The 18,035-nt window shown below is 46.6% G+C and overlaps 1 protein-coding gene across 3 annotated transcripts; it reads right to left on the bottom strand.

The window, feature by feature from the left end:
• Positions 1–3,641: 3,641 nt before the first annotated feature.
• On the bottom strand, positions 3,642–15,716 carry TMEM222 (transmembrane protein 222). 3 transcript variants are annotated; one of them, XM_077150671.1, is made up of 6 exons: positions 15,482–15,710; positions 8,983–9,067; positions 6,841–6,872; positions 5,420–5,516; positions 5,200–5,330; positions 3,642–4,737 (listed from the first exon to the last, which is right to left on the bottom strand). In XM_077150671.1, the coding sequence occupies exons 1-6, from the start codon at positions 15,673–15,675 to the stop codon at positions 4,650–4,652; spliced, it is 627 nt and encodes a 208-aa protein (XP_077006786.1). In that variant the 5' UTR covers positions 15,676–15,710; the 3' UTR covers positions 3,642–4,649. The 3 variants fall into 3 exon arrangements, with proteins under 3 accessions (XP_077006786.1, XP_077006788.1, XP_077006787.1); XM_077150673.1 differs by lacking the exon at positions 3,642–4,737 and adding an exon at positions 4,744–5,114 and having other exon boundaries at positions 15,482–15,716; XM_077150672.1 differs by lacking the exon at positions 3,642–4,737 and adding an exon at positions 4,744–5,117 and having other exon boundaries at positions 15,482–15,716.
• Positions 15,717–18,035: the final 2,319 nt, after the last annotated feature.

Consider the following 18,035-nt stretch of genomic DNA (forward strand, 5'->3'; position numbering starts at 1 on the left):
GCAAGGGGTGGATTCTAAAGGAAACCCCCTCCTCCTCCACTCCCCCCCTTCCCCCCATGGGCTCTGGAACAGGCGCCACCACTCAGCCCCTGGGGGTCCCTCCCCCCCGCCAGCCAAGAACCAGGCTTCCCCATTTTCTTTTTCCAAGTCCATCTTTTTTCTGAGCCTTTCCCCTCATCAATGGTTTTCACCACAATTTAATAAGATCCCTGCAGACCCTTAATAAATACACATGTGCGACACAGGCTGTGTGCCCGCTGTGGGAGCGGTTGCTGCCATGCTCACCTCCCGGAATGGAAGGAGGGCGGCCAGCAGCATCCCCAGCCCTTCCCACCATCCTGGTCACAGCTCCTCCCGTGAATCACGGGATGTTTCTTTCTAGGCCCCCCTCCCACCTCCCAGCAGTCCTCACTCCTGGAAGACATCAAACTTTGTTTACTCTGCAGGTTTCTAAATTTCCCTCCCTCTCTCCGTTCTGATCTTCCTAAAGCTGTGACTGTCCTCGACTCGGCTATTTCCATCCATCTCCTGCTGTCATCTCAACCTGAACTCCTCTGGCCCCTTCCACACCTGAAACTTTATCTCCAGGTTCCACTTCTGTAAAGAGCCCCTGTGGTCCCGTCCCCCCAGGCCACCTACTTCTCCCTGCTTGTCACTGAACGAGACCCTCTCTTTCCCCCAGGGACTTTCCCATCTGTGCCTCTTCTCCACCTGCCCTCCCACTGCCCAGATATCAGTCCCTGCTCAGCGTCTTCTGGAAGCCTCCACCTCTCGTGTCTCCCTGCCTTCACATGCGCCCCCTCCAGCCCTTTATTCCACAGCTATCAGAGAGCCCTTTCCAACACCTAACTATTGTCATTTCTCCACTTTGGAAGGTGCTAGGAAACAACTAGGGTCACCCTCTGGCCCACTCACAAATCTGCTCCAAACCAGACCAGGCTCCCTTAAACACCATCACTGACAGAAGTCTAACCACCTCCCAAGACAGTCTATCCTCCTCTTGGGCTGCCAGACCCCTCAGCCTTACCCTTAGGCCCCTCACCATAAATCTGCTCTGCCCATCCTTCATTTCCTACATCCGTAGAGCCTTAGCCACAGACTCTACTTCCATCCATTTGTGCCCCCCTCCAACTGCTGGAAGACTTTCCCTACCCTTCGCTCCCCGCCCCCCGCCCCCCAGGACCCGCCTGTAATCTTCCTGAAGTGAGTTCTTGGTCTTTGCACTGCGGCTAGTTTCTAGGCAGCTCCCCGTGGGTAAGAGCCAGGCTCCTAGAAGCCAAAAGATGTGTGTTAAATTCCGGCTCTGCCACATGGTCCCCATGTGGCCTTGGACCAATGACAGTCTCTGTAAGCCTCATTGTCTCTCTCTGTAAAACAGACACAACAGTGACAGCCATCTCATAGGACTGGGGAGAGGAGTGCTTCCTGCTTCTTAATTTTATTTTTTATTAAACTAAAAGTGTAATACAGATTAGCATGAAAAACAATGAAACCCCAATTCAAAAGAGGGAAAGCGATAATAGGCAAAACATACAAGAAATAAAATAGGTAGAAAAAATTCAATCTCACTGATCGAAGAAAGAGAAATTTTAGACCAATTAAAATTAGCAAAACAACTAACTGAAATTCAACCCCTAACATTGGTAAAATTGTGGTCAAAATGATACATTCATTCATTGTTAAAGATGATGTAAATCTGTTCAACCCTTCTGCAAAGCATTATGATTTCAAGATTCATAAAGATAGACCAGAGATCTCATTAATTTTATCAAGGATAAAATTCAACCAAAAAATACCTTCATGTTTAAAAATGCTTACTGCAAAGTTATCATCAGCAAAGAACCAAATGCCCAGAATTGGGTAAATGGCTTATGAAATTAAAAAAAAGTGATCAAATATAGAGGCATAAAATATACAATGTTAAACAAAAAATATAAAATTGTATGTTCATCAATTAAAATATATCAAAATACATAAGCACAGGAATGGAAACATGCAATAAAGGTAAAAGTAGTAGTTAAGGTATTTGAATTTTTTAAAATTATCTAATGTTGTAGTTATTTTTTATTATTATTAAAAAAGAGACAAACCCTTTTATGCCTTTTTAAGTTTTCTTTTTGTTTTAAAGCCACAGCCCAACATTCTTTATTTTAAAAGAGCATCTTTAAATGAAAATTTATTAACAGGGATAAGCTGTAATGCCACACCAACTGGATCCTAGATCCTCTTTCCCCAGAAAAAGCCCATTCTTGGTTCTTTGTTTCCTGTTTTGTTGTTTTTTTTCACCTCCAGCACCCTGCCCTTTCTCCGGGGTGACAGCATCCATGCCCTTTGGAGAGGCAGCCCCTTCCCATGTTCACTCCTTCTCCTCCAGTGAGGACACCTCACAGGGCAGCTCCAAGTGGGGGCTCTAGAGCCAGACGGAATCGTGGTGCTTCTTCCTACCTCTGGTCTTCAGCAAATTAAGTTGCTTTTGTGGGCTGGTGTCATCTGTAAACTGGAGATGACAGCACCTACCTCATGGGGCTGTTTTGAAGATGAAATGATGTTTAGAAAAAGGCTTAGCACATAGTAAGCGCTCAACAACTGTTGATTATTTTTATGACACCTGTTATGTCCTGTCTTACCAAGATTAATTTTCAGTTAATCTTGGGCTGGGGCAGTAGAACTTTTTCTATCTATCATGCTGGGTGGGTTGTCTTAAGTAGTAGAACTTTTCTTTTTTCCCCCAACCAATTCTCAGATGTACCCTAATATACAACACATTTTTGATAAGGAATTGCTTTGAAGCAGGGAGGAGGCACTTTGGCCTCATCCTGGAGGAGGTCCAGGCTCAGAAGCCACAGCTCTGCAGGGTCTGGGACAAGCTGACAGACCTCAATCTGGGACCCCAGTGGCCAGCAGCTAGAGCCTGGCCTCAGGATGAGCACGAGGGCCTCAGGGCAGTCAGAGACAAAACCCTGGGCTAGTTCAACTGGCAGACATGTGGCACAACAGCAGAGTTGAAAAAGATTCATTGAGAAGGGGGCTTTTAAGTTGGGCCTTGGGAAGAAATGCCACGACTTCAAGAGGAGAAAAGCAAAGGACCAGAGCTGGAAAGCAGAGTGTGCAAAAAGCTGCAAGGCTGGAGGCATGGTTTGACCATGGAAGGCCTTGAAGGGTGGAGGCCTGGCGGTGCTGCGGAGCAGGGCCGTGATGTGACCACAAGGTTCTGCCTGGTAACCTGGATGATGTGACAGGACCAGGGACTTGGCTTATACCAAACCGTGTGCCTGCTTGAGGGGGATGGGCCCAAGGGTGTGATCTGCCTAGTTAAAGCGCAGGCCTCTTTAGCCCCAACTCCCCACCCTACCGCCAAGTTCTTCCCAACAGGGACTATGGGTGGGGTTTCAATACCTGCTTGCCTCAAGGAGAAAGCAAAGGAATGGTGGACATGGAAAGAGAAGGGTGGTACCCCACAGCCTGGGCACAGAAGCAGGACGTACCTGAGGGAGGCTGGCGTCTCTGCAAGCCCCAGGTAATGAAGGCGACTCAACCAGACCCCTTGCCAGGGGGTGAAGGTGGCCAAGGACACTAAGGAGCTATGAGCCAAAGGGACTAGCGGACTGCAGAGAAGGAGAAAATAATGACAGAACACCACGTGGAATCAAAACTCTTTATTGTCCCATCCAGGGAGCCCCTCACATAGGGGCCTGTGGGAAAGGGGAATGAGGTGGACAGCACAGGGCCCTTTTTGATAACTTAAAGATAAGGAGGAGCTGTAGCCAGGTGGGTGGAAACAGCCTCCCTCCAACTCCCTGATGGCACGGGCTGCTCTGACAGGCTGCTGTATCTTGGATCCAAAGGGTGTGATCACTACCGTGGGCCACCCCTGGGGCTGGGCCAAGTGTGGCTTATGGTGTTCTGGCCCGGCTGGGGTGGCTTAAGCCCCAAACTGCAGGGGGATACGGGCCCAAGGGCAGGGAGGCCTTGAGAGTGGGAGTAAGGGGCTGCAGGGCCTAGAAAATGCCAAGAGATGGGGCACATGTTACCCCTAGTAAACAACTTCTAGTAAACATCTGGGTGTGGGGGAAGGTATTTGTGTCCAGCCCCTCTGGACCATTCCAGAAGCCATTGGTGAAGATCCCAGGGCAGCTTAGCTTATGAAGACTTCTTAGGTACCATCTATACCCCCCTCAGCTGGGACCAGAGCAAATGGCAGGAGGTGTCCTGCCTTGTCTTGTGGGTCCAAATGCCCTCCCCTCTCCCCACCAGGCACTGGACCCAAGAATAGGATCTGATGTACCAAAGGGGCTGAGGCAAAAGGAGCCCAGCAGGCAGTGGCAGGCCTGATCTGCAGGGCCTGGCTGGGGCAAGAGGGACATTACAGAGGGGAAGATAAGGCTTACCCAACAGACAAACAATGAGAGTACCTCAAGGGTGGAGTCGCAAGCCTGGGGAGGAGGGGACAAGGAACTGCTGAGTGGTCAATGGGACGCATGTGCAAACATCCCCACCCCATGCTTCTCCTTAGCCCCCATCCCATCCCACCTAGCCCAGAGACCCAGGTGGAAAACAGCAGGCCCATCCCTGCCTTTAGGGGTAAGGAGAAAGAATCTAGAACCAAAAGGAGTGGTGGCCTCCTCAGGAGACTGGTGGGTTCAGAGCCATCACCGCAGGTTCAGGACCAGGCTGATAGTTAAGATGATGCCCAGGAGGAGGATGAAGGGCAGCCAGGTTTTCACGAAGGCCCCGACACTGAGAGAGGAGGGAGAAGAGAGCACAGGTAGGCAGGCACGGGTGGGCAGGAGTGTAGCCCAGTGCCCTGTCCCTCCAGCGGCCCATGATGTGGTTGTTCCTCCTAAGAAGCCCCTGGAACTACTCCCTCACCCTCAAACTTGGTTAACGAAGGGAATGGTTGCCTGGCATCTACCACGGAGACCCCCCAATCACCCCAGGCAGGGGCTATGCAGGCTCCTGGTGGAGATTTGTTGACATGTCACTGGGTTGGAACAGGAGACATGCTCATCGCTGCTGGGCTTCAATGGCTCCATCCATAGTTGCCCTTGCTTTTGGGGAGAAGTCTCTAGGAAGAGGAGCAGGAGTACTCCCTGCTTACAGTCCTCATGAGGGAGCTGCTAGATGGGAAGGGGATGGTGGGAGTTAGCACAGCACCATGGCTGGAAGAAGGCAGCATGGGGAGGGAAGAGGGCAGCTCACCTGACATATTTCCCATAGAGCAGGCAGAAGAAGCAGAGAGTCACCATGTTCCAGTTGGTGCTGTTGTTGTAGCGCATCAAGTTCAGAGCCAGTGCCACATGTGAGTGGCAGTTGTCGCAGCAGAGATTGTGCTGGGGGAACATGAAGGACTGGATTAGTTGGGCTGCAGGTTTTCCACCCTGACCCCACGAGAATGCCTGCCCCGGCCCAGCCCACCTACCATACGGTGCTTGTATTCCTCAGAGGCATCGTGTACAGCTGTGTCCCACGCGTTGGGTCCGCTAGCGTACACCTGAGCGGGGTCCAACTTCCAGTACCTGAGGAGAAAGCGGTTCTGGGCACTGGCTCTGCTTCCTTCGGCAACTAAGCTCCACAAAAGCTCCTTGATGCCAGTCCTGCATCCGGCCCTGACCTGGGTGCTGGCACTGCAGGGGTCAACCAGCTCCAGGGAGAGTGTCATAGACACTTTCAATACAGTGTGATGCATCCAGTGCCATGGTAGATCCTAGGCAGGAGATGAAACTAACCCAGGTGAGGGGTGTGAGAAGGCAGCGTGTACCAGGGTGAGGGATTTCTGAAAGGCAGGGCTAGAGATGCAGATGGAGGGGACTTGAATGTCACACTAAAGAGTTACCTGTCAGCAAGCATTCTCCCCAGGGTCTTCCCGATGGAGTGAGTGGGAGAGAAGACAGTGGAATTAAAGGTCAACTAGAAGAGAAATGCTGTTCCAAGCAATGGAGTGCCCCAAAGGGTTCGAGTCAGGCAGTGTTGAGGTCAGAGCGCCCCCTGGCTGTGGGGAACAGCTTGGCAGAGGAGTCTAGAGTGACCAGTGAGAAACGATGGTGGCCTGGACTGGGAACGTTCAGGGGCAACTGCCTGGAAACAGGTGCCCTTCAAACTGTCCTCAGAAGGCATCCTGGCAATAAATACCCAGCCTGGGGCCCTTGGACCACATTTCTACCTGCCTGAGAAGTCAGAGCAGGAATAGGGGAGCCCTACTCCAGGGTGCTCTCTGTGGATCATGAACTCTTCTGGAAGAGAAGAGTTCCCTGTCTGCCCCTCTTAGGCAAAGAACACCTGATGCTGTTTGGAGCATACTGATGACTGAGGGGTTATCACCAGGCCCACAGCCAAGGTGGGTCCCCAAGACAGAGAAGCAAAGACCAAAATTCCCAGACCAGCCATAGCTCCCAGAGGGCCTGAACTGCTTTTGTTCTCTCCAACCAGAATTTTCCAGCAGAAGGTTCCAAATCTTTATATCTTAAATGGCTTCTTCACCTCCCTCAAGTGTAGGAGAAAGTATCTAGGTTTTGGAGTAAGACAGACCTGGGTTTGAGTCCCAGCTCAGCCACTTCCATGAAGAAATGAAATGAACCGTGTGTTCACTTCCCTTGCTTCACATTCCTAATGGACCTGAAAATATGGCCTGGCAGAGCCGGGGCAAGGTCTAGATGGTCTATGGGTAAAAGACCTAGCCCAGAGTCCAGCACTACTCTGCTCTGGTGGCTTCCTGCCTGTCCCTCCCCTTCACACCTTGTCCCCAGGGTGCTGGCTCCTACTATGCCCCAGAAGGCCTGGCCTGCTACTCCAGTCAGGAGGAACCTGGCCCTACGGCCAGTCACAAGAGTGTTTATCACTTACTTGGCAGGCTTCCCAAAGGCCATGTTGTCTTCCTGTGAGGGACAAGAGCAGAGGTCAGTGGGGAACCCAAATCCAGCCTGGAAGACAGACCTGGGCCACTGGTTGAAGTGCAGTAACTTAGAAGGAGGTCAGTCAGGGGTGGGCCGAAGTGAGGCAGGGGCATGGGCCCTGCTTGAAGCAGGATCTAAAGTCCAAAGGGCAGCTTTTCTGTGGCCATCAAGCTGTGTAGGAGCGCATGGAACACCATATTGGGAGACCAATGAGCTAGGCTCCAAGTTCCACCCCAGATGGCCCTCTGAGTGGTTTCCAGATGGTTCTCTCATGCTCTCTGGCCTCATTTTCTCAAAGTTCTGTGGTCAATCTTTTTTGATCTTTGACCATGGAGGTGGCTTCCTTTGTGGTATAAATGATAACAGCCCCTTGATCTCCCAACCCAACAATGGTACCCACAGAGCCCATTCCTGCAACTGGGGTATACCAGCAGTCCAACTGCATTCAGAGCAGAGCTTCCTATGAGGGAGACATTTCAGCAAAGTCCTAGGCTCACAACAAAAGAGTTAGATGGAGAGTTGGCAGGAGTTAGACGGAGACAGATTCTGGGTTCAGAATTTTCTGAAAGAGCTGGTCAAAGAGGTGGCTCCCGAGTAGTGTCTTACATGCAGCAAAATCTTAATTATCATAAAAAAGACATGATGGGGAAAATAATGGAAAGTATTTTTAAGTGCAGAGTGTATTTTAAGTGCAGATCATAATGACTATTAATATAAAAAGGGATGGCCATAAGAGTCACCCCCAAGAGAGCCTCTTTTGTTGCTCAGATGTGGCCTCTCTCTCCAGCCAACACAACAAGCAAACTCACCACCCTCCCCCTGTCTACATGGGACATGACTCCCAGGGGTGTGGATCTTCCTGGCAACGTGGGACAGAAATCCTAGAATGAGCTGAGACTCAGCATCAAGGGATTGAGAAAACCTTCTCGACCAAAAGGGAGAAGAGTGAAATGACACAAAGTGTCAATAGCTGAGAGATTCCAAACAGAGTTGAGAGGTTATCCTGGAAGTTACTCTTACCCATTAAGTAGATATCACCTTGTTAGTCAAGATGTAGTGGAGAGGCTGGAGGGAGCTGCCTGAAAATGTAGAGCTGTGTTCCAGTAGCCATGTTTCTTGACAATGATTGTATAATGATACAGCTTTCACAATGTGACTGTGTGATTGTGAAAACCTTGTGTCTGATGCTCCTTTTATCTACCTTGTCAACAGACGAGTAGAACATATGGAATAAAAATAAATAATAGGGGGAACAAATGTTAAAATAAATTTAGTTTGAAATGCTAGTGATCAATGAAAGCGAGGGTAAGGGGTATGGTATGTATAATCTTTTTTTTTCTGTTATCGTTTTATTTCTTTTTCTGCTGTCTTTTTCTTTTTCTGAATTGATGCAAATGTTCTAAGAAATGATAAATATGCAACTATGTGATGATATTGAGAATTACTGATTATATATGTAGAACGGAATGATATGTTAATGTTTTTGTTTGTTTGTTGTTAATTTTTCTTAATTAATAAATAAATCAATTAAAAAAAAGGGTTGGCCACCACACCCCTCTACTCTAGCCTGGAATGAAGTAGCAAACTGGAATGAGGCAGGATGATGCATCTGAGTGAGCATAATGGCTCAGTCTTGGTCACAACCCCAGGGGACAGACCTGGAACACAAGCTGGTTCATTCTAGAAGCCCCACTCCCTCTTTTCCACAGCTACACCCAGAGAACCAAGTCAGCCTCCCTTCAACCACTACCTTGTGACTCCCACCTTCTGAAAGTCCAGAGATGTGGTTCCTGGGTGGTCTGACTCTCCGCTCTTGCCTCTAACCCTTACCCATGTCTTGGTACCCCAGAGATGGAGGCAAAGGACTGGGTCAGTTACTTAAGAATCCTTTCAGTCACATTGCCCTCCTGGTCTGTTCTGGAGGCAAGAGAAGGGGAAAGGGGCCAAACACTGGTGAGAAGCAGAGGGCCAGGACCGGGACTGAGTATTATTTGCATTCTCTGGGTCTCCTGGGGAAAACCTGCCTGCAAGCAAGACAGGCAAGCCTTCTATAAAGCCTTGGTATTCTCACCGAGTGAGACTGGGGACTCACCGAGACAAAGTAGGGGCCGGCAAAATCACGAATGACTCCTGTGGATGTGCAGATTCCCATGTGGCCAATGATGGGGAAAAACCACCTGCAAAAGAAGAACAGAGACGGGGCTGAGCTTAGGGCTTCTTTCACCCAGGCAGCAAGACACTGGAGACATGCCATACAGCATGGGAGCATGGCTGTAACGCTGTGTGATGAGTGTGCTGTGAGGAGGATGGTCCAGAGGGGCTGGAGAAACCCAAAAAGAAGGCATCTACAAACTAACAGCATACGGTGCCACGGCACCCCACCAGAATGGCAATAACTCATAGGACTGAAAACATCAAGGTGGGGTGAGGATGAGGATCAAACAGAACTCTCATTCACTGCTGGTGGGAGGATAAATTGTTTCTACAACTTTGGAAAACAGTTTGACAATATACTTTACGCCCCAGCAATTCCACTTCTGAGAACACGCCCAACAGAAATGAATGTTCTGTCCACAAGAATGAGCACAGCACCTTTATTCAAAATAACATGGGTGGCTCAGTGGTAGAATGCTTGCCTGCCATGCTGGAGACCTAGGTTCGATTCCTGAACCATACACCCAAAAAAAGAAAAGGAAAAAAATAAACTGGAAACATTTGTCAAAATTCAAAGGATGGTACAATTAAAATGTGTGCCTTTTATTGTATGATAGTTATTTCTCAATAACTTGATGAGAAAATAACTAGAAATAACCCAAGTGTCCAACAACAGTCATATGACAAAAAATAAATTGTCATCATGACTCCCAGGGGTGTGGACCTTCTTGGCAACATGGGACAGAAATCCTAGAATGAACTGAGACTCAGCATCAAGGAATTGAGAAAACCTTCTCGACCAAAAGGGGGAAGAGTGAAATGAGACAAAATAAAGTGCCAATGGCTGAGAGATTCTAAACAGAGTTGAGAGGTTATCCTGGAGGTTATTCTTACACATTAAATAGATAGCACCTTGTCAGTCAAGATGTAATGGAGAGGCTGGAGAGAACTGCCTGAAAATGTAGAGCTGTGTTCCAGTAGCCATGTTTCTTGAAGATGATTGTATGATATAGCTTTCACAATGTGACTGTGTGATTGTGAAAACCTGTGTCCGATGCTCCTTTTATCTACCTTATCAATAGACGAGTAAAACATATGGGATAAAAATAAATAATAGGGGGAACAAATGTTAAAATAAATTTAGATTGAAATGCTAGTGTTCAATGAAAGGGAGGAGTAAGGGATATGGTATGTATGTTTTTTTTTTGTTTTCTTTTTATTTCTTTTCCTGAATTGATGCAAATGTTCTAAGAAATGATCATGATGATGAATATGCAACTATGTGATGACATGAATTACTGTATTATATATGTAGAATGGAATGATCAAAAGTTAAGAATGTTTGCATATGTTATATTTTTTAAAAATTAAAAAATTAATAAAAAAAGAAATTGTCATATAGTCATACAACAAAATACTACAGAATAATGAAAAAGAACAAACTTCTACTACGCACAGCATAGACTCTCACCACCATAAGGCAAAGCGAAAGAAGAAAAGAAAGAAGTTCTGTACAAGAGTACAGAACATATAATTTTGTTTATAAAAAGTTCAAGAAAAGGCAAAACAAATCCATGGCTGTGGTGAACTGACTGGGCGGGGGAGAAAGGTTTGGGTTCTGTAAGTGTTTTCCATCTTGCCTGGGGTGGCAGCTCCATGACTGTACACACATGCAAAAATTCACGGAGTGCTACCGGTAACACTTAACGCACTTGATGGTTTAGTAGTTATATCCCATTTAAAAAGTGGAAAGGGGGGCATTTAATTCAGTCTGTGTGTGAAAGAGAAAGTTGCAAGGGTAGAGATCAGGAAAAAAATATGGTGTGTGCCAGGAACCAAAAAAAAAATTTTTTTTGAGCCATGAGCATTTTTTAAAAACCAAATCTTAGATGGGCCCTAATATGCAAAACACACAGGAAACCCAAGTCTGTCGGTGGTTTGAGAACCATGGCTCTTCAGGTCCATGTTTAACAAGGGCTCACAGGCCAGTGGCCAGGTCTTGGTCTCAGGGCTGAGAGGCCACCTCGGCCTGCACTCCAAGAGAAGCGGAGACAAAATCTAGAGGTGCAGCTCAAGGAAGGTACTACATGGGGCTGGGGCAGGGTCAGCAAAGACTTCACAGAGATGGCTTTCAACCTTGACCTGTGAAATGATGGTATCAACAAGCAGAAAACAAATTCCCAGGCAGCAAAGTGTTGGCATGTGTTTGGAGAATGGGATGGGCATATAGGAAAGTGGGGTGAAGAGGAGGGGTGGAGGCAATAGAGAGAAGGAAGGAGGCTATTACAGTAATCCTAGCAGGAGGTGATGATGGCCTTCACTAGAGTATTGGCAGTAGGATGGTGAGAAGCCAATGGACTCAAAAGATATTTAAAAAGAAGACTGAGCAGTTTTATGATTGACAGGTTAGAGATCTCCCAGCATGCAACCTGAGTACCTGAGAGGATGGCGGGCTTGAGTGGTCTTTTTTTTTTTTTTAATTAATTAAAATTAAAAAAAAAAATACCAATAAACCCCAAAGAAATGCAAACATTCTTAACTTTTGACATACATAATTAGTAATTCACAATATCATTACATAGTTGCATATTCATCATCATGATCATTTCCCAGAACATTTGCATCTATTCAGAAAAAGAAATAAAAAGAAAACAGAAAAAAATTCATACAGCCCATACCCCTTACGCCTCCCCTTCACTGATCACTAGCATTTCAATCTAAATTTATTTTAACATTTGTTCCCCCTATTATTTATTTTTATCCATGTTTTACTCATCTGTTGATAAGGTAGGTAAAAGAAACATCAGACACAAGGTTTTTACAATCACACAGTCACACTGTGAAAGCTATATCATTTATACAATCATCTTCAAGAAACATGGCTACTGGAACACAGCTCTACATTTTCAGGCAGTTCCCTCCAGCCTCTCCATTACATCTTGACTAACAAGGTGATATCTATTTAATGCGTAAGAATAACCTCCAGGATAACCTTTCGACTCTGGTTGGAATCTCTCAGCCATTGACACTTTATTTTGTCTTATTTCACTCTTTCCCCTTTTGGTTGAGAAGGTTTTCTCAATTCCTTGATGCTGAGTCTCAGCTCATTCTAGGGGTTTTCTCAATCCCTTGATGCTGAGTCTCAGTTCATTCTAGGATTTCTGTCCCACGTTACCAGGAAGGTCCACACCTCTGGGAGTCATGTCCCACGTAGACAGGGGGAGGGTGGTGAGTTTGCTTGTTGTGTTGGCTGGAGAGAGAGGCTATATCTGAGCAACAAAAGAGGTTCTCTTGGGGGTGACTCTTAGGCCTAATTTTAAGTAGGCTTGACCTGTACCTTGTGGGTTAATTTTCATATGAACAACCCCCAAGATTGGGGGCTCAGCCTATAACTTTGGTTGTCTGCATTGCTTGTGAGAATATCAAGAATTCAATTTGAGGAAGTTTAATTTTCCCCTTTCTCACCATTCCCCAAAGGGGACTTTGCAAATACTTTTTATTCACTGTTCAAATCACTATGGGATTATCGGGGTATCACTCTGGACAAACCAACAAACTTTGAGTGGTCTTTTAAAAACATAATTTAGATTCCATCATTACTGTTTAACGCCCAGTCATGGCTTCCTATTAGACTTCTAACACAATTCAAACTCCTTCCAATGGTTTGGCCCTGCTTATCTCTTTTTTTCTTGTTGTTTTAAACTTTATTTTTATTATAAAGATTTTGCATTTTGTATGAAAAAAATTGAAAATGGAAATAATCCAAATTATAACAATACAGTTATGACAATACAGGTAACCATCCTGTAACCTCACCAACAGTTTGCATTGTTTTATAATAGAATATTTTTTCTAAGCAGATAAACATACATACTGTAAAGTGGCGCATACTATTTGCAATCTGTTTATTTTAGCATTTTGTTATGAACACCTCTCCATATCACTAAATAGCTGCAACATTATTCTTCAAGGCTTTATAAACGGGCTAAAATATCTGCTTATCTCTTGAACCTCATCTCACTCCGTTCTCTAGCTACTGTCCACTTCTGATTCCTCAAACAGGCCAAATCCTTTCACCTCAGTTTCTTTGTATTTGCCCTTCCCTCTGCCTGGAACATTCTTCTCCCAGAGCTGGCTTACTGTTTAGGCCTTAGCTCAACTGTCAGCTCCTCAGAGGTCTTTCCTGACTGCGCGTTCTAGAGAAGACTCACACAAACCCAGGCCCTCAGATCCCGTTACTCCACTTTAATTTCTTCACAGTATTTCCAACTAACTGAAATGATCTTGTTGACTTACATGTTTACAGCTGTCTCTATGCACTGGGACATAAGCTCCAAGAAAGCAAAGACTTTGTCTTGGTCACTCAGTCCCATCTTTCTAGTTGTGAGAGGTGGACAGTGAGGATGGGGGTTATTGTGAGGATTAAATACAATATTCTTGTAAAGTGCTTTCTTCTGCTGCCTGGCACTCGGTAGCTGCCTAATATTGTTATCATGAGGCATTTAATAAACACTAGTTACCCAACTGGCTGACTAGCATAGAACAAACTGCTGATGACCCACAGTGGCTGTGGGATGGACACTCAGAATTATGGAAAAGTATCTCATCTGGCTTTTCAGATCCTGATTGCAAGACCACTCCACCTAGCTCCTTTCATCTGGTGGAAGGGCTAGGGTATGCCCAGTACTCCACAATCCACTTGTGGCTGGTGATGTAAATTAAGGATAAAGGCCGGAGACAGCATAGCCGTGTGCTGGGTAAAGCCCCAGAGAAGAAAACCGCTAAGTAATTCATCAGTCTAGAAGTTCCATGAAGGGAACCTCCAAGAGCTGCTTTTCTGACTACTGTCTAGTCAGGACCTAGCACAACAGATATTGAATGAGTGAATGAATTACTAATTATGAAGCTCCATCTGGGGAGGTAGAGTATCTTGGTAGAAAAAGCCTCACACTGGCCTCTAAGAACAGGGTAAGTATCCAATGCTAGGATATTGCTAGCTGTTATTAGCGGCAACGCCTACTATCTCACTTTTCATGCAAAAGTATTAACATCTCTGAGGAGGTGGACAGATCTTTGGATTCAGTTCCCTCCTCCCTGATCCCCCCTTCAAGGACAGATGACCCCTCTTGCGCCACATCTGTCCCTAGCTCTGAACTCTCAAGTCAGCAATGTACTCTAGGTTAGCGACGTACTACAGCGGTCAGCTGATCTTCTCTTTCTGTCCCCCTCCTGCCCGAGGGTGAGCCCTCTGACCCGACACAATGTCTAGTAATATTCACCACCTAAAACTATTCTAGGCACACAGGAATCACTTAGGAAATACATTAAAAGGGTATTGAATGAGTAAATGAACATACTTTCCTAAATTTTTTTAAAGGATTCAGAGTTGATGCTCTTAAACCAATGCACAAGCACTTAAAAATACAAAAGAAAAGTATTTTAATACAATACAAAAGTTATTTCCGGATCAGCAATATATAGCCAAAACTTGTCCCTTTTCCATACTCTCACATGACTGTTTTCTGACAAAGGGAACACATTTATTCTACCAGGGTACAGAAGAGGAGATTTAGTTGAAAGAGTGAAAAAACTATGGAGTCAGAGGACTGAGTTTTGGATGCCTCTGCTTATGAGACCTCTGAACCTGGTCAAGAAATTACAGAAAGAACAGCTTCATCATGTGAGAAGATAATCCCTACCTCAGAAAGTGGCTGTGAAATTCAGAGAAAATGAGGTGAGTTTGGCAAACTGTTCAGCATTGTGAGGAGTAGTTATTGTTATCAGCTCTCATGGTGGAAGCAGGAGGGCAAACCAGCTCCCCCCACTCAGGAGCTCTCCTTTAAAAGGCAGCACAGTGCTGGGGAGCACCTGCTTTCTCTCCTGTCTCAGAAAGAACCTCGGCCACAGGCTTTAGGTACTCTGGGACCTAAAGTCGCTATGCAACTGAGATGATATATGATCTTCACCTTTATCTTTGAGAAAAAACGGTCGGACTCTCAGTCTATAGGGGTCTTTTCCAATGTTGACATCGCAAGAGCCTGAGTGGTCCCAACCAAAATCCCACTTTTGCTTCCATACCCAGCGAAGTGTCTTGAGAATACTGTGATCAGTAGGAAGCATTTGCTCAATGAATGAATCAATCAGTGAATGAATGAAGGTGTCTCCTCATAAGAGGATGCGCCCACAGATCCTGAGTTTCCTAGCCACACAACCTTTCCCACCGATCCTACAATTGTCTTTCTCCCGGATCAGACCCCGTGAAAGGAGAGCGGGGGGCGTGTCCCATCCGTCAGCAGAAACAGGCACCGCGAAGGTGGTGGGGGTTTTGTGAATGGGCGAGGTGTGTGGGCCGAGATCAAGGGGAAGTCCTGCTGCGTATTGCGGCCCATCCTTAACCACCCCGCTCAGTGCCCGCACGGACGCCGGAGGAGACTCACGTGAGCACGGGGATGGGCGTCCACACCACGCAGTAGGGGAAACGGCTCCGCTCAACGTCCATGGCGCCGCCACTCGAGCCGCGGAACTGCTTCATGTCCGTCTCGGCCGCCGTCGGCACCTCCACTTCCGCCATCCCCGGCGTGGGTGGTGGCGCGGGCAACAGGAGGGGAGAACTCCCTTCCGCTTCCGCCATGGCTGCGCGCGCCCCGCTCCGACCGGTCCCGGTGCGGGCACCGTTCACCCCCGTGGCGTCACTTCCCGGGGGGAGGTCCGCTTCGTTTGGTCTTCCCCCCGGGAATTAAGAGCCGCGTCCCTCTGGGCCCGACTTGCCCTGTCCCCTCTGCGCCTGCCATCCCGCCTCTGACCGGCTCACTGACCGGAAGCAGAAGGGATGTCCTCAGGCTGGTCACAATCTAGCGCGGGTGACCGACAGACTCTTTATAATTCAATACAGTGAAAGTTCCTGAAAGGGGTGGTGTGGCTGCTATTTATTAAATGCTTTTTAGATGGCAAGCACTTGGCATACATTTTTTCTAATCTCCATAAACTTGCTAGACATGAGTATTAGGTATTTTCCCTATGTTACAAGTGAGAACCTGAGACTTGAGAGGTGAAGTAGTGGCCATGACTCAAACCTAGATGTGTCTCCCTTGTCTTTTTTATTCTGTGGCGTCTCACCGTGTTAGTGGTAGGACAAAGGAAAGACAGACTAAATATTGCGTGAGGGGTGTGTGTGTAGTTTCAGGGGACACTTGCCATAAGATATTTGAGCTAAGATATTGAGCTGATGTTTGCCTGGTGGTGCGTGGGATGGGTGCAGCCACGCATAGGCAGAGAGGCTGTCCAGAGCATACTGTGCAGGGAAGTGTGACTCCTGGCTATGCTAAGTCACAAACCTTACAGGCGATCCGATTCCATCCTTGTACAAGTGAGAAAACTGAGGCCCGGGGAAACTGATTGTCTGCGATCCCACATAATAATAGGGTTATGGGGAAGCCAGGCTCAAATCTTGGGAGTCTTTTGCCTTTTTAAAGGATGCCAAGATAAAGAAAACGGGATTTGTTGGGGTGTGCAGGAGAAACGGGGGAGGCAAGAAGGCAGGCTGGGGCTATAAATCAGATCCAAGGAAGTTATGGGCAAATCCAGTCAGGAAGGTGGGAGAGCTTCACCTTTTGGGCAGTCTTGTATTTTCTCTTTCCTCCAAGCAAATCCTTGGAATCGACTGTTTTTGTGCCTTATATTGTAATGCATTTCTTTGTTGTGTCTGTCTCTGCTATGGAACTGTAAGGTCCTTGACCTCAGTAGCTAGCACAGTTCCTGGTGAGCAGATGCCCATTAAATGTTTATTGATTTATTAAATGTCTGAATAAATGGATGTTTAAAAAAGTCCTTCCAGATACCACAACTGACATGAGTCTAACTCAAAATTCTTTGAGCACATTTGTACCTCTCCTGTGACCCATGTGTGTAAACTGTGATCCTTGAGGGACAGCAACCAGCCATCTAGCAAAGGATGTGGAATAGACGAGGTGCACCGCGTGTGTTCATTGAATAAATTACTTCTTGATTCCATCACTGTAGTTTAGATCTAATCTCCTCTTTGGGATCACAGGCTTATGAAAAGGGTTCTGCCTTAGACATCCCTCTGTCTTCACTGTCAATCCATAATTCTAGCACAGGGATAGTGAGTGCCCTTTAAACATTTGGTGTCTCTATGGATGAATACACAATCAAAGTAATAGGCCTGCCACAAATCCAGCAGGACTAACACAAATATTGCATTTAATCTGACAACGTACAATGTTTCTCCACTGTAATTTAGGATAAAACACAAATATCTCACCATGGTCTAGAAGGCTCTGCAACATTTTAACTTTTTAAAATGTTCATTATATTACAGTCACCCTGGCCTTTTTTCAGTTCCCTCATGGGCCATGCTCTTTCATACCTAAGGGACTTGGCACACACTGTTCCCTCTGCCTGGAATGCTCCCCTCTCCCTTAAACTGGCTAATTTCCACTGTCCTTTAAGTCTAAGATTAAATGTCACTTTCTCAGAGAGCTCTTACCTGCCCCTCCTCCCCGATCTACACTGGAAAGCCCTTAGGGTTTACAGATCTCCAGTCTCAGACCATCTTACTCATTCTGGCATTCAAGGCCCCTGTGGTCTGGCCCAAACCTCCCTTCTAGCCCCATCTCTCGCTGCCTACCTTGGGACATGCTCAGAGGTGGCCTCACTGGACTCTTGGCTTGTCAGAGAACAGGCTGTGCACTTCATACATATCATGTCTTTGCTAATACTGTTCCTTCAACAGGAATGCCCTTCCCCTATTCTCCTACACCCCTTTCAAGGTTTATAGCATACTCCCTCCTCTTTGCTTCCAGAGCACGAAGTCTGTGTTTCTGTCTATTGAATATTCATGTAAGCCCGCATTAGCATTAGCTGTTTACATGTCTGTTTCCCCAAGAGACTGTGAACTCATTGAGAAGGGGACTGACTGGATCTATTGGTCCCTGTAGCCAGCATGGCACCTGGCAGATAGGAAGTGCTCAG

The sequence above is a fragment of the Tamandua tetradactyla genome, chromosome 2, assembly GCF_023851605.1.
Source record: "Tamandua tetradactyla isolate mTamTet1 chromosome 2, mTamTet1.pri, whole genome shotgun sequence".
Taxonomy (NCBI): Eukaryota; Metazoa; Chordata; class Mammalia; order Pilosa; family Myrmecophagidae; genus Tamandua; species Tamandua tetradactyla.

What these genes read in the sequence shown, in the direction of transcription:
- TMEM222 (XM_077150671.1), bottom strand. Translation starts at nt 15,675, where the DNA reads ATGGCGGAAGCGGAAGGGAGTTCTCCCCTCCTGTTGCCCGCGCCACCA. An exon ending in CCGGCCCCTACTTTGTCTCG is followed by an intron (nt 6,873 to 8,982) that starts GTGAGTCCCCAG and finishes TGTCCCTCACAG; the next exon opens with GAAGACAACATGGCCTTTGG. An exon ending in GCCTTTGGGAAGCCTGCCAA is followed by an intron (nt 5,517 to 6,840) that starts GTAAGTGATAAA and finishes CTTTCTCCTCAG; the next exon opens with GTACTGGAAGTTGGACCCCG.